General features: G+C 39.1%; 1 protein-coding gene across 6 annotated transcripts in view; it reads left to right on the forward strand.

The window, feature by feature from the left end:
- The window catches only part of FSD1L (fibronectin type III and SPRY domain containing 1 like), a 60,706-nt gene that overhangs the window by 10,588 nt on the left and 33,172 nt on the right, over window positions 1-16,946 (forward strand). For 5 of the 6 annotated variants that reach the window (XM_005283464.4, XM_005283465.5, XM_042861052.2 and 2 more), the window contains exons 3-6: window positions 698-829; window positions 6,112-6,213; window positions 10,885-10,907; window positions 16,337-16,458. In XM_005283464.4, the coding sequence (XP_005283521.2) occupies window positions 698-829; window positions 6,112-6,213; window positions 10,885-10,907; window positions 16,337-16,458 (379 nt within the window). The remainder of the gene's footprint in view (window positions 1-697; window positions 830-6,111; window positions 6,214-10,884; window positions 10,908-16,336; window positions 16,459-16,946) is intronic. The other variant, XM_042861054.2, reaches the window with a different exon arrangement.

The following is a 16,946-nucleotide window of genomic DNA, read 5'->3' on the forward strand; positions in this document are numbered from 1 at the left end:
ACGTTGGAGTCTGTTTTTGAAGTATTTTTGTTGTTGAAGAATTGCCACTTCTAGGTCTGTTATTGAGTGACCAGGGATTGAAGTGTTCTGCTGGTTTTTGAATGTTATGATTCCTGATGTCTGGAATTAATTTGCTAACTGGATACCATCAGATTAGGCCTGAATAAAGACTGGGAGTGGTTGGGTCATTACAAAACCTAAACTTAATTTCCCCAATACTAATTTCTCCCTACTGTTACTCACACCTTCTTATCAACCGTCTGTAATGGGCCACTCTCTTACCACTTCAAAAGTTATTTTTCCTCCCTTGGTATCCTGCTGTTAGTTGATTTATCTCGTTAGACTGATCTCACACTTGGTAAAGCAACCCCCATCCTTTCATGTATTTATACATGATCCTGTATTTTTCACTTCATGCATCTGATGAAGTGGGTTCTAGCCCATGAAAGCTTATGCCCAAATAAATTTGTTAGTCTCTAAAGTGCCACAAGGACTCCTCGTTGTTTTAGTCTGCTTGAGAGGCCCACCATACCAAATTGCATTGTTGCTAGCAAATTTTCATGAGATGGGGGAGCATGACCACATGCAGAGTGATCATTGCACATTGTAGTGGGGCAGGGGGAAGCTTTCACTCTGGAAGACTGATTTTCATCACTGTTCTTGCACAACTGAAACACAATTACAATTCTCTTCTTAGGCTAATTCTTCTAATGTAATTGCTGAACTGGATGAGGAATTTGATGGTCTGTATTCTATACTGGATGAGATGAAGGAAAGTATGACCAACAGTATTAAGCAAGAACAAGCTCATAAATCTCAAGAGCTACAGGTAATTGCATACATCTGAAAGCTTTTGCAGTACTAAGGATGTAATTCTTGACAAATTTAGCTAGTTTCAGTCTCATTGCAAAATGATTTTGCAGCATGTATTGATAACAAATATGTTTACTCCTAGCTAAGGTGTGTTCTATCTTAAGTAGATAGAATGGCTTCCATTGCATGAGTCCCTCAAATTTTTAAATATATTTAACTCACATGGATATTGAGTATGAGGAAGTGCTGTTATCCCCCATTTTACTGATGGAACCGAGGCACAGAGAAACTAAGGGCCACACAGGCAGATTGTAACAGATCTGAGAATCAAACCCACATTTCAAGTCCTAGGCTAGCACCTATTTACTGATCCATACTTTCTCCTCCTTGTTCTTTACACATAAAGAGTTATCTGTTTTCCACTGGAAAAGTATGAGGTACTTGTTGCTACACAATTCCCAATATGTATGTTTTTCTGAAGTGTCAAATTATTAAATTTTATATAAGAACAAGTATTACAATTTTATATGCTGTGTAGGGGAATATTTTTGGGAGTGGGAGTGTGAAGAAATATGAACAAAACTGACTTTTCTGAACTGGACATCAACTTTGTATTTTCGCCAATAGTTTGTCAATGAGAGTGTAATTTTTTTTATTTATTTTTTTGGGAAGGTAAACATTGGCACATGTTGCAAGGGTCTATGAATGTCATCTTTTTAATTGCTGTTCCTCTAGTTTAAAAAAAAATGTATTGGTGTTTTAAGGAGGACTCCAATGTTAAAGCAATTTCAATGTGGATGGAATGGCATCCTTATTTTCCTTTATTTTGAAAATGTCTACCTTTCCTCTTCACCCTCCCGCTCTGAAAGGCTTCCCTCCCCTTATTCCTTGCTGCTGCTGCTTTTTAAAAAAAAATTTTTTTTAAGTCCTAGACACTGTGTTTCTCAGAACAAATTTCCATGGCTCCTTTAGGAGCCTGTTCACTGGTAATATTCATATTCAAAGGTTTGGCAGCAAAACTTGAATTACATTTTACAAAACAGTTTCCAGAGTACACAGGAAAGCCACACATTTTTCTGGTTTTATTCTTTAGCACTGCTATGAAATAATGGGGCTGGAAGACCATTGTGGGTATTAAAATGCAAACGAGCACATCCACCCCTCAACTTTTGTTCCAGAACTCCTGCAAATAGACTAAGGCACTTGATGTGCTTTCTTGTCTTTACTCATTATACTCTCCTACCTCCCTCATAGCAGTGCTGGTGTTGGAGCTCTGAGAACAAGCGGAGAGGTTTTGACATGCAGATTTTTTTCTATGTCCCTTTCAAGCAAGAACTGTAAATTCCATACCAAATAGAGCTAGTATTGTCGTTCACATTTTTGAGTTTTAAAATACGTTGTTAGGCTCTTGACTGGAACTTAGGTAACTAATTACACTTATGCAGTGTTTGAGAACAAAGGGTTTTGACACTGGCCTGGCTGACTTTCTTTAGAAAGAGGCAAGTTCTTTATTGTGCAAACGTTTTAGCCTGCTACTCAAGGCTTTTAAGGTCCTAGACTAACACTTACTCACTGTACAGCAGGAGCAGCTCTATTTGGCCCTTAACTCTACCAGAGACTTCCTATAGAACCTTAGGCAAGTCACTTTTCTGTGCCTCCGATTCCGGTCTTAAAAACCCCTCATTACTTCACATGTATGGGTGAAATCACTAACGTTTGTAAGGTGTTCAGTATTTTAATGGTTGGGGTGGGGTAGCTGTGGGAGCAAACAGCATGTATACTTGATAGGAGTTCTGGTATTTAATTAGACCAGTGCTTTATTTAGACATGTATCATGTCTGAGAGTGGCCAGTACCAGTTGCCTCAAAGGAGGGTGCAAGAAATCCCTAAATGTGGGCTGTCATTGCTTTTAGATCATGAGGGTTTAAATCCACAGTTAGAATTATACCATATAGAAAACTTAAATTAAGGATCTTAGTTTCTTGACCTAACAGAGGGCTTGACATGCCAAAAGCTTGTCTGTCAGTGGTGTACAGTTGAACCAACAACTGTTACCTGAAACCTATGTATTGTATGACAGCACTGCCGCTTCTTGAAATTAGAAGGAAAAAAGAGGGCCTGTGGTATGTTAATGGTGACTGAATGCTTGCAGGTTTTGTCAACTTGTCTTTCAGGGCAGGTGGAAATGTTTATTTGCTTAGTCTTCAAATTTGATCACCTTCAATGTCTCATGATTTGAGGAGTTCATGATACTTCTTTGGAGGGGGATGGAGAGGAGTTGTGATTCAGAATAGAACTGCACTTTATGAATCTCCAAATGTCTACTAAAAGCAGATAAAGGATAGTATTGACTCTTCTGGGTGTACCTTAATTGATCACATTTTTTAGTGAAGACTGCATGCTGGACTCCTTGTTGGCTAACAATGCACTATATAGGTCAACTGTACAAAAGTACAGCTAAAATAATGAAGCTTAGTCTAGGACAGCAGTTCTCAAACTCTTTAGCAACCTGAGGACCCCCATTTTGATTGAAAAATTTTCAGGCCCCTAACCCCCATCCCCACTCTTCCCCCTCCCTCCCAGTGCCTCCTGTATGCCATTGAGCAGCTGTTACCTAGCATGCAGGAGGCGCTGGGAGGAAGGGGAGGAGTTGAGTTGCTCAGCAGGGTCCGTGGATCCCCTGGAGTACCCTTGCAGACCCCCAGGGATCCGCAGACCCCAGTTTGAGAAATGCTGGTCTAGGGTATATTAACTGGGTGTGACTCTTCATTGGCGTTGAGGAAGCAATATCCTCTAATTTTACTGTCACCAGGGAGTGTTTGTGCTGTATCTACACAAGCAGCCTTCCTGATACTGTCTGGATTGGAAAACTATCTATTCCATGCCTTTAAATGGGAAGAACTTGTAAGTTGTACAGTCATGGTTGTATAATGATTGGTAGATTTATTACAAATAAAACTGCTGATATTGGTATGAGTGATTTAATTTAACTCTCTTCTAAGTTGATGCCATCTCACAAGAATATTGAACTCCTCTGTAGGCCCAGGCTTAAGGCTGGAAGAAACACTGCTTATTTGTAGGGCAATCTATCCTAATTACACTTGTTTACAACTGACATGGCTCCTTCCGTTCCCAAATACTGATGCATCCAACTGGAATGCTAATACTAGTGTCTTGGCAAACTGTTTAGAGATGCCCTTAGCTAAACACTGCTATTGTTGAGATTTCTGCTTTTATGGCAATATTATGCAATGTTGTGCGTGGTATGTCAAAGCTGATGTATCCGCAACAGTCACATGTGGGTCAGTGGACAGAAGCTGACTGGAAGGAGGCTTGCATTAATCTAGCATGTTTCAGAAATCACAGAAAATTAGTATAAACTTTGAGGTCTCAAACAATCTTTCTGCTACTAAAGACAGCTACTTAGATCCTAAACTGTTTTTAGGTAAGACTACTAAAAAAAACAAAAACCCCCTCTAGATGGATTCAACCTCTCACTGACATCACTCTGCAAGTTCAGTATTGTGCAAATTTTTTGGTTTGCTACTGGAAGCTATTCAGGGAAGAGACTTAGGTTTATTTGCTGTACAGTATCAGCAGATTTATTGGATGCTTGCATTGCTGTATCCCTAGATCTCCAAGGTGAGTAAGCAGCACTTTACAGAGGGAGAAATTGTTGCAGATTAAATGCAACAAGTTGATGGCAGAGTTAGGACAAAACCTACATCTCCTGTGCCCTACCCTTTGGCCTGCAGTTAAGATGTTGTACACGGTACCTCTTCAAATATAATTTAGTATCTCCATAATGAACTAAAATTAAAACTGGAAAGCATGGTTCAGGTCATGCTTTCAGCTTTTTAACCAGATCTGCAACATACGCTTTAATTTATTTGGTGCACACTCTATAAAATGCTTACAATTTTTAGTATGGCAAAAGCAGTAGGTTGCAGTGTATACATCCATCAGGTCTTATGGGTGCCATTTAACAAATTATTTGCTCCTTAGTTTCATAGGGCATAGTACACATCCTTAAGTTTCAGCCAAGATGATGTGTCCTGCCAAGAAGGATGCCAATGCCTTTGGGTGGCAGAGCTGATACTTAGTAACATTTATAGTGCAGCTGGGGTGAATGTCAAAATTCTGCAGTTCATGCTACTACTCACTATTGTGACACCTTGGCACCCCAATATTCACTACAGTCATGTAATTAGGACCAGTTTTGTACAAAGTACACCTTGTGAGGCATCATTCTAAAAGTCTTGATCTGCTAGACAGTAATATCTCATTGGATTGGATGTGCTATCGTCATGTGAAGTTAGGAAGTTTGGTTATGTGGGTGTTACTGAAACGTTGAGGTTGAAAATCCCCACAAGCAGCCTTTTAGGTACAACAGTAAAAAGGCCAAACAATATTAATGGCTCATTGAGATAATGTACAAGCACTAGGATTACCCCTGGGATTGTGTACAATGAAACCTCTGAGATATCATTACAAAAGGGGAACTATTTGATCCAGATCACAGCAAAAGAGCTCTCCAGCAAGTGGGAAGAAGATATAAAAGGGGGCCAATGACATCATGATGGTACCTCACTCTCCCTACGGAAACATCTGAGGGGCAAGGACTGAACTGGGGGAAGTGATGGTCCCAGGCTAGAGGGATTTTTAGCCTGTGTATGAACCTGGGAAAGCCAAGGCAGCTTGTGCCTTAAGAATCTGCCCACCTGTTTATCACTCCAGGGTGAGAATTTGCTAATTCATATCCTACCTATTTAGCGTGTGTAAACTCTGTTTATGGTTTTGTTTATTTACTAAGGTAATCTGTTTTGTAGTGAATAAACTTGTTTTGGTCTAAAATCTGTGTGTGTAAACTATGAAAGCTATTGCATATCTCTTTCCACATTGAGGGGAGAGGGTGGATTTTATGAGCTTATCCTGTACAGTTCCCCGTGCGGCACGAGATGATATATTTTGTGTCTGCACTCCAGAGGGGGGGTGCATGCCTTAGCAACTAAGAGGAGCCTCAGCTGAGTCTTCCCATGCCAAGCTGATCTTGGCATCTGTGTGAGAAGCTGCAGCTGGGTGTGTGCCTACCTGTGTGTATGCTGATGAAAGAGCAAGCTTGGAGAGCTTGGCAACTTATTACAGTACCACAGTGTGAAAGGGAACCTAGGCTGGTGGGTCAGGCGGGCTCAGTGGTACCTCAGTTCCAAGTGGCATTCTGGAGGGAGCCAGTCAAAACGATCTTACCAACTCTTAAAATTTTAATATATGAAACTATCTTCTGTTTTCTGACCCTAGAATCAACTTAGCCAATGTAGTAATGCCTTGGAGAATTCTGAAGAACTTCTAGAATTTGCTGCACGGTCACTGGACATAAAGGACCCTGAGGAGTTCTCAAAGGTAGAAAATTAAACGGATGTGAATAAGGAAAACACAGTTCTATTTCATTAACTTGAATGGGATTTCATCATAAATCTGACATTGCAAACTGCTTAGCATAATGATAGGGGAAGAGGAGAGGAATCTAGAAAAGTAGCTAGTGCCATAATGCCAAGATGGCTGTTACAAGGGTGAAAAATCAATAGGTATATTGGTGTTTTTTTTTTTCATTCTAAACTACCCTAGTATTGCTTTTTGCTGCCTCCTGATTTCGATGGGATGTAACCACGAGAGCCATTTGACTTAACTGCAGTTTAAAATCTTACATTAGCATCTGTAAGCTCCTTAGGGCAGTTTTTACTGTATGCCTTGCAGGCCTTCTAATGTATGTGGGTGGTGGCTTTTTTGTTTAAAAAAAAAAAAAAAAATTCTCTAGCACAATGAGAGTCCAGACACAGTTTGAGTGATTCGGTGGAGCTAATGCAAACAATATATGTACATTACCGTTAACAAACTTACAATTGAGTCGGGGAAATGCACCAAGGGAAAGGTAGAGGAGTGGAAACGCAATACAACTGGTAAAATGCTGGCAATCCAGTTACTGCAGCTTCAGATCTATTACCAGGATATCCCATGTTTGACTTTGTCAATGTCATGTACCATATTTGTTTTTGTACTAACCATGCAGTGAGCCACATCAAATCCAAACCCCAATTACTTGTGTTTTCTGCTGTTTTAATTTTCACTTGGTAACAAGGATACTGGAAAGGTTCTAGTAAACAGGACAAACTTTCTCTTAAAGTGACAGTGTGAGTTCTTGCTTTCCCCTCTGGAAACCTTTGTTTAATTTTCCCTGAAGGACTGACAACTTAAATCTAAATATCTATCTAGTACTTAAATTTAGGGAGCCTAATACATGGTGGTTTGACTTGTCATTTCTTGACATATAAAAACTGTGTCAGATCTTAAACAGTTCTTCAGAAATATTGTACCCAAAGCTATATTATAACTAGAGTTAACTGGAAAGCACACATACTTTATTAATGGAAATCTTATTCATCTTACACTAATTATAATGACCATTTCTTTTGGCATTTAGATCACAAAATCTGCAGGGTTAAAGATACTAAGAGCAAGTGTAGTCAGCTGTAATTTAGTATTTATAATTTGCACTGTTAGCCTGGGCTGTAGTCTCAACTTCAGCTTTCTTTGAGCACAGATTTGCATGGGCCATAGGGCTCTATTCTGGTCTACATGCTGCCACACCTATGACAGTGGATTTTTGACTTCATTGAGCTTTAATATCTGGAAGGGGTGGTGGGTGGGAGGTAAGATTGCCCCTGCCTTTTGGAGTACTCATGTTTAATATTAAGTACAGGAAAAAATGAAGATCACCTTACATTTAATTGCAGTATGGAAGAGCTAATATCTTGGAATTGCTAAAAACTCATCTTTTATTCAAACTAAACCCTTAGTTTAAATAAAACAACCCACTAATGAAATCCCCTTGGAAGTAGGGCTGATTTGTAAGCTTATATTATCCTCACAATGTCCTTTCATATATGCAAAAGCACTTGGCTGCATCTGTTGTGGACACCATGATGCATGCCTTAGCTTATTTTTAGGTTAAAACTGCAGTACTATAATTAGGCTTGAGACTTTTTAGGATGTCATGAGTATCAGGCCTCAGATTTCACTGTAGATACCAATCTCAAGCAACCATCCAAGAGGCTGAGAAACTGCTTGCTTAATGGAAGCATGTTTCTAAAAAAGAGAATTGCACTCAAATGTGGAGATATCAGCTGAAAAATACAGTAAAAATTACATGCACTGAATTAGTACATATCTCCATTGTAGGACTGTGCAGTGTTGGTACTTGGCTAAATATTAATGCTGAAGCACTGCAGTTCTCTACATGCCATAGTAACAGTATACTATCTTTGTAGAACTCCTTCTTTTAGCTTTGGAATATTGTTCAGTGCGTCAAGACCGATTCTGTGTACATAAATGATACATCTCTAAAATGGGGCGAGACTTGATCTAAGTGTTAATTATTAAATGAAATGGGAGCAGTAGAGTTGACTGACAAATATTCCAGCCATTGCAATTTTGTGACATTTATACAGGGCACAACTTTTAAATTTATTTCCATAGGTCCACAAAGTAAAAACTTGATAGGAAGGTACTGGATATATATACCTACTTGTGAACCATAGTAATGGTCTAAGTTCTCTGCAGAACGTCTTCATTTTAATGTTTCCATGGTCCTGTCTCAGCTGAAGATGGTCAAAATGACTCCATGTACAGCAGTAAGAAGCAGGGTTGGTACTGATTGACTCTCTTCTTGCCTGGACAGCGAGCACAAGACTTTTTTTTTTTTTTCTTCTTCTTCTTCTTGCAAGTTTCTATTTAATTTTTAGACACAAACTGCATTTGATCAGTTTAAATACATCAAGTCTAAATTTAAATGTCCCTTATGGCCACACTGGTGAATTGATGCAAGTCACTATTTTGACATGTTATCGGTTCATGCTCCTTGCTGAGTAGAGCCAAATACACCGTTTTTGTATGGCTAGTCAGTTAATGAGTCATTCAGCTTGCAATAACATGTAAAATCCCTTAATACAGGGAATCTTTTGTTTCAGAGTTAATCACTTAATTTGAGAACAGCTATCTCAATGTGGGGGGAGATGTTGAATCCTATTCATGTCTACTGCATTTAAACTATGATTGAGGATGGATTTTCTTTTTTGTCACAAGTGATATTTAGTGAATTGGACTTCTGTGAATTTTTGAAACAAGCTGAGCAATTTAGATCGTTTTTCACTGAAATTGACACGGAAAAACCATGAACAGCATTAAAAGCTACATTCATGGTAGTCAAGAGAAGAAAATTGGATCAACTGTAAATGTTTCCTAGCATAGTCTGCTGAGCCAGCTCATTAGATCAGCAATTCTCATTTCTAAAATGAGATGTTCATCTTCCTTCTCAGTACAGAAACTACACTGATACATCTTTCAGGTGTGTGTGGTGTGGTTTTTTTTTTTTTTTTTTTTAAAGGGGTAATTGCATGATTGAGACCTACATGTTTGCTTCATTAGAGAAATGACAGGATGGATTCTGGGTTCCCTGGAACATCCTTAAATCCTGGTTCTAGGAGAAGTAGATCTTAGTTTCAAGAAGTTCCCCTCCACCCCCCTTCAAAGAGTTGATTCTTTCTTTTTAAAGGAGCAGCTACTAGGAATTGTAAACAAGAGCTACTACATAAGATCCTGCTAGAGTTGCCAAAGTAGGATCTTCTCCCTTGAGTACGGTACCAAATTGGTGAGGAATGTCATTGATCCAACTCTATTTTTAGTATACTTTACACAACGGCTATTTAGCAAATAAGGGCACTTGGAGTGAAATTCTCCTCTGCAGGCACTCTAAATTGAAGTGAATTTCAGCCTTACTGCTTTTTGTAGGTTGAAATAGTCCAACTATGTATAGCAAATTGATTGTAATTGTACTAGATGAATGTCAACATAAGATCCCCCCCATAATGAAACCCTTGTGTGATATTGTAGTATAATTTCCTTACTACTAGACTTTCCTGTCAAACCAATAATGTCTCCAAAGTATTTCTAAGCAGATATACTCTTAAATAAATAAACTTGACTGGTGTTACTGTGTAGCTTAAATTTCCAGACATGCACAGTTTAGGTTTCCAACTGTGACCTATGGAAATTTAAAAGTATTCTCCAATGGAAAGATTTTTATGTAAACATGCTTGTAATCAACAAGAACCATTCTATTAGTATTTGTAAAATACTTTTATGTCTAAAGAAATGTCCTAGGCTTTCTGGTGCTGTTTCTTGAGTTTTATTTTGAGGATTAACTATCTGAGTTGGAGGCAACCTCAAACCAACTAGAAACTCTAGCTGAAAGACTATTGGGTGGATGAATCCACCTAGCTCATTACTGTTAACTTGTCCAATAACCTTTTTATTCTTAAATGTGACCAGGCCTCCCTGTTTTTAAATGGTAAACTTAAGATTTTGATACCTGTAGATCAGCCATATTGATTCTGGGTATACTACAATAATAGCAGGAAGTTGAATACTTGTGCAAGTCCATATATTGGAGCTTCTGAGGAATACATGGGGGAAATCTACAGTAGAGTAGGATTGACGAAACAGTACAATAACTTTCAGAAGGAATTTTTCCTTTCCTCTGATACCTCTTCCACAAGAAATTAGGCCCCTGACAGGGTATGGATAAATACCATTGGTAGCAAAACAAGTACTTTGCACTATTGATTCAAAAGAGCAGAAGCTAAGTAAATGCTGCTGTCTTTGTACATTTTTTTTCTTTTAAATTTGGAATTATGGATGCAGGAAGAAATTTAAAGTGATAAACTGGATATCTGATCTTTCACTAGAAAAGAAGCCCAGTAATTTGGAGTTGGTTTGGTGTGGCTTTTCAAGTTGATTGCTCTGGTCTGACTTATTACAGCATTTCTAATATTGTGCATTAACACAAGCTTATGGAAAGAAAAATCTTGTATCAAAGTGGTAAAATATCGTTCGGTGTTTGAATCTGAGCTGCATAGCTGTGGGATTCATAATTAACTCTTCTTGCATGTTACTGCAGTTGAGACTTGCATGGAAGCACTAATTACCTTCTCTCTCTTCTCCCTGATATGCACCAAGGCTGCCAGACAGATCAAAGATAGGTACGGTACAAACCCTTCTACAAAACTTCTTGCTTTTTAATTGTTAATATCTTTTCACTGAACTCAAGTCAGTCTTAAAGGGGCACAGTCAACTTCTTTCTGATACTTTTAGATATTTACAAGAGTATCACAATTGAAAAATTATATACATTTGATGGCATTCCATATACTCAGTTTCCTACTCTCCCCTGTCTAGCTGGTTCACCTCTTCCTCCTTTTGTGAGAGTCTTTCACACAGCAACAGGGGGAGAGAAATAGGTAACAATCCAGAAAGTGTGGTGAGACAAACGGGTGTAAAATTTGAAAACTGTTTTTAAATCTATTTTTATCAAGTTGACAGTTTCTCTTTAAATTCTGAAATATAGGATCCCGATTTTAAAAAAAAGTTCTGCAGGCTTAATGCTCTGTTTTGAATGTGAGGGGATGCCTTGTAGCTAGAAAAAGAGTCTAGCTACAAGTTATTCTAATGTTTACAAAGAATGAATGTCTTTCTGGTGGTATCACCAGTGCTGATGCTAGTGGGTTTACTGCCTGAGTTAGTGATCTTTTGCCAAGGCGTTTCTCTCTGGATGTGAAGAGTCTTCAACATATACTTAAACCAACTTTTTAGAGTGGAAAACTTCTAATCTGCCAAGTATTTTATGGTGAAACAATGTTAAGGTAAGCACATCTTTCTTCTGGACTAGGACAATCTATTCAAAATGTGCCCAGCAAACTCAGGCATCTCAGTGGGTCTCCATAGAGAATGGAAGCACTTTTAAAGCTTTTAGACACCAGCTGTATACAGCATGTGGAAGACCAGCCCTTCCAAGAGTTTCCAGAATAGGTTGCTTCCACTGACCCAGCAGGTTGGCTGTTGAGTCAAACGTTTTCATGAGAACTAACAAGTCAGTTGCCAAAGAAAAAAAGCTAGTTTCATGCTGGACTTCATGTCCAAGGTAAACTGTTGATTGCTATGGGGAACTAAGCTTTCTATCCCAGTCCAAGCAGAAATAGAGAACCCTTAATAGAAAAATTTAGAATGGTGGTGGCAGAAGTTTTGTTTAATGTGCTTCAGCTCTTTGAAAAGTAGCATGCCTCCCGTTATCCCTTCCAAGCTCATGAAGCTACTCTAGCAGCATTCAGCCAGTTTGAACAGTGAATCCCTATACAGCTGGCTGTGTTGGCCAGACATGCAGAAGTTTCACAACTAGGTTGTAGTTGCGGGGAGTTTCTGCTTGGACAATTTGTAACTAACAGAACCTTGAGTTGTCAATAATGTCAACCAAGCTGTTGCACTTTTGGGGCTTAGTCTGTTGGCTGAGCAGTGATAGCTGTGGGGCTGCTAGTGATGCATGCTGGAAAGTTGGTGATGGGAAAACTCAAGTACTTCTGACTTAGTTGTGAGCTATAGGGCTACTGGTATTGGATATTGAGCTGCTTGTCAAAGTAAATCCTATTTAGACTCCCGGAACTCATGGGTACTGCCACTTTGAACTGGTAGTTTTTAGGATTACCAACACACTGTAAAATTCTCTGCAGGAAATGCTAGGTTTTTTTTAAACTTTTGAGGATGTGACAGTCAGGTGGAAAACTTAAAAAGAATGGAGGTCTAAAAATGGATAAGGTCAAGTCGTCAAAAAACTCAGAACCTAAATAACTGAGGCCACTTCACCATCTGGACAAGACAGTTTAAATACTCCAGTAGCAGGTGTATAATCCCTTTCATTCAGAGATTGAGAGGCCTCTGTCCGATTCTGAGATCTAACTATTTCACGGCTATCACAATCATGAATAATTTCATGGAGTCTAAAACTGATGGCTTGGAATTCTAAAATTCCATCTTTAGTTCACGTGTCCTCAATGTTTTATAATAAGAACACAAATTCCTGAAGTATCAAATTGAAACTTTATTCTCAGATTTCTCTCCACTGTTTAGGAAGGTTGATGATTTTTCATAACCTTAATTTTATGCCAGTCTGTTTAATTAGGTGTCTGAGGTTATTGGGGACTGGGTCAGAGTTCGAACTGATCTTGTAATAGCTCAAAATTTAGTAACCTTTTGAAATGGAATATCTTCCAATTTTGATTCCTACTCTAACTATTTTGGGAAATTAAATGGCCACAGTGCGTCTGCTCTTTTTAGTGCCAACTACATTGTCCTTTTTCCCCCGGCAACCTGTCATCCTCTGCACTATTTGCTTTCTCCATCAGGTCTCTAAGATCTGTTACTACTTACTCTTCCCTCACTGTCTACACTGCTAAAACCCGTTTTTGTGCTTGATTCACTCACTATTGTAACTGTAGTTTCAGTAAGACCTTGGCTACACTTGAGACTTCCCAGCGCTGCCGCGGCAGTGCTGTGAAGTGCGAGTGTAGTCGCGCCGCCAGTGCTGCGAGAGCTCTCTTGCAGCGCTGTATGTACTCCAGCTCTCCGATGGGAATAGCTTGCAGCGCTGCGAGCGTGCAGCGCTGCAGGCTCTGACTACACTGGCACTTTACAGCGCTGTGCTTGCTGCACTTGGGGGAGTTTTCACACCCCTGAGCGCAGCAAGTTGCAGCGCTGTACAGTGCCAGTGTAGCCAAGGCCTAAGACTGTCTGTTTTCATGGGGTGGGTATGGGGATAAGTGTCCTTCCTGTTCCTTCACAAAAACACTTAAGAATCCTGTTGGTAGCCACTTCTCCGATGTGTCAGATCCCTGGATGTGAATTTGGTAGAAATGCTTCTTTTGTCCAACTTTTGACTTCTGAAACAGCATGTCATTCGTTGCTACTTTTCAGAACTTGATTTTTCTTAAATGTTTCATATTTTTTTAAAAAGTGGATAGGATAGGTTGAACGTTTGATTTCAGAAGAGCATTTGACAGATGGACAGCACTCCAGGTAATGCTGTACAACTTTGTTATAAGGTGCTAAAGACCTAGCTGGAAGGCACTTATTTTCCTTTTCCTACTTCCTCCCACTTATATAGAATGGGGATGTTCTCATACCAGTATCAGTCTCTGCTGTTTCTGGAGCTAAGAAGTCCGATCCGAGAGTGAACATAAAAGCTGTTAACTATTCTGTGCTCCAGTCTCTACCATGATACTGGTTATATATATTTTGTATACAACTAACCTCTTCTCATCTCCTAAATAAGATGAGTAAGGTGGTGCTAATAAATCATGCCTATTTGATTCAGCAGAAAACAGATCTTGTTTCTGAGTAGTGTCCAGTATTTTCAAAATGGGAATCTGCATTTTAAAGAGACAACTGGAATTTTCTTCAGTGGAAGACTTAAGGTGCTTTATATTGAAATCTTTAATGGTCTTCTGTAATTGAGGAACAAGTTGTGTTCTACAGTGTTGGCAGCTAAAGCATTTCTAATAATGGACAAATAAGTTGATACTTGAAATGTTGTTGGGTTTAATACTTTCTGAAATCTGAGAATCAGACTAAGGCCTTAATTCTTCAATGCCTTGTCTTTCATCTCGTCATGCTTCAAGTCACCCGGGCCTGATGAAATACATCCTAGAATACTCAAGGAACTGACTGAGGAGATATCTGAGTCATTAGTGATTATCTTCAAAAAGTCATGGAAGATGAGAGAGATTCCAGAGGACTGGAAAAGGGGCAAATATATTGCTTATTTATAGAAAGGAAATAAGGAGAACCCAGGGAATTACAGTCAGCTTGACTTCTGTACCCGGAAAAATAATGGAGCAAATAATTAAGCAATCACTTTGCAGACACCTGTTAGATAATAAGGTGATAAGTAACATCAGTATGGATTTGTCAAGAAGAAATCATGTCAAACCAACCTAATAGCTTTCTTTGACAGGGTAACCAGCCTTGTGGATGGGTGGGGAAGTGATAGATGTATATCTTGACTTTAGTAAGGCTTTTTATAGCGTCTCACATGATCTTCGCATAAACAAACTAGGGAAATACAACCTAGATGAAATTACTATAAAGTGAGTGCATAACTGGTAGGAAAACCATTCCCAGAGAGTAGTTATCAGTGGTTCACAGTCAAGCTGGAAGGGCATACAAGTGTGGTCCCACGGGGATCCGTTCTGGGGCCAGTTCTGTTCAATCTCTTCATCAGTGATTTAGATAATGGCATAGAGAGTGTACGTATAAAGTTTGTGGACGATACCAAGCTGGGAGGGGTTGCAAGTGCTTTGGAGATAAGGATTAAAATTCAAAATCTGGACAAATTGGAGAAATGGTCTGAAGTAAATAGGATGAAATTCAATAAGGACAAATGCAAAGTACTCTCTGTAGGAAGGAACAATCAGTTGCATACATACAAAATGGAAAATGACCGCCTAGGAAGGAGTACTGCTGAAAAGGATTTGAGAGTCCTAATGGATCACAAGCTAAATGAGTCAACAGTGTAACATTGTTGCAAAAACTAGCAAACATCATACTGGGATGTATTAGGAGTATTTTAAGCAAGACATGAGAAGTAATTCTTCCTCCCTGTGCTGATTAGGCCTCAACTGGAGTATTGTGTCCAGTTCTAGGCACCACATTTCAAGATGTGGACAAATTGGAGACAGTCCAGAGAAGAGCAACAAAAACTATTAAAGGTCTGGAAAATATGACCTATGAAGGAAGATTGGAGGGTGGGGGGCTGGAAACTGGGCTTGTTTAGTCTGGAGAAGACTGAGGGGGGACATAAGTTTTCAAGAACATAAAAGGTTATTACAAGGAGGAGGGAGGAAAAATTGTCCTTAACCTCTGAGGATAGGACAAGAAGCAATGAGCTCAAATTGCAGAAAGGGATGTTTAGGTTGGACGTCACGGAAAAACTTTCTGTCAGGGTAGTTAAGCACTGGAATAAATTGCCTAGGGAGGTTGTGGAATCTCTATCGTTAGAGATTAAGAGCAGGTTAGACACACACCTGTCAGGGATGGTTTAGATAATACTTGGTCTTGCTATGAGTTCAGGGGACCAGACAAGATAACCTCCTGAGGTCCCTTCCAGTCCTATGATCCTAGGCTTGTGCAAAGTGGCTGTAAAATGTTACCAAATCAGAATTTTTCACTTTCAGTGGCTAGTGTTACTCTGTCTGCACAGGTTTAAATGAATACCCCAAAGCATGGGAGAATCAGGCCTGAAGTCTTTTTAGTAACTTCTAGGTTGTCTTACATGGACTCAGTGTCGCAGATCAAGTGAGAGGGAGGCACTTGCAACTAACACCAGATCTTTTGAGAGATTCTCACAGCAGTGAAACACTTCTTTTAACTTAAACTGCAGAAAACTGGTTGTAAACACCACTTTAAAATGTGGGAGCTGATTTTTCATATATAAGGGAAGAACAGCACACTCAAACCTGTAGCAACTTCTGAAGTGAATTATAAAGAATCACATGGTTTTGAAACACCTCAAAAGTTAACTTCTTGAGTATAGAATTTCCAAAATATGAACCATATTTTCCTAATAAGCCTTTCTTTCCTGTAGAGTCACAATGGCTTCAGCATTCCGCATCTCTTTGAAACCAAAAGTCAGTGATAATATGACTCATTTGATGGTGGACTTCTCTCAGGAAAGGCAGATGCTCCAGGCTTTAAAGTTTTTGCCAGGTAAAACTAAGTCCTGTAGTGAATTGAATGTTTATACTATAAGATATCTGGGATAAACTGTAGTTTAATTCATGCATTTTAATATGTGGATGTTTTTCAGCTACCTTGAGCAGTTTCTTCAGCATTTACTAAAGCTTTATATATCTTGGCAAATATCAGATCTCTAACATCTACTTCATAAAGGTGGTAGCACACATATAGACCTTTTATACAGTAGTAGGGCCAGTCAACAAAGGTGGGAATGGAACTTGTTCTTTGCTCCCAGACCTGTACTTGTTCCTTTGCCATCATAGGTCATTGCCTAAGATCATACATGCACTGGCAAGGTATCAAGTGTTTAACATATTCACAAGCTGAGTCTTGTCTGACATGTTACTACTTCATTCAGTTCACAAGATGCCAGGGATAAGTGCAGAGGCAAGAATGTTTGAGTTCCTTTGACTTCCTTTCTATACTTCCTTTCAAAATATGATCTGAGCTTGCTTTGA

This window comes from Chrysemys picta, chromosome 6 (assembly GCF_011386835.1).
Source record: "Chrysemys picta bellii isolate R12L10 chromosome 6, ASM1138683v2, whole genome shotgun sequence".
Taxonomy (NCBI): Eukaryota; Metazoa; Chordata; order Testudines; family Emydidae; genus Chrysemys; species Chrysemys picta.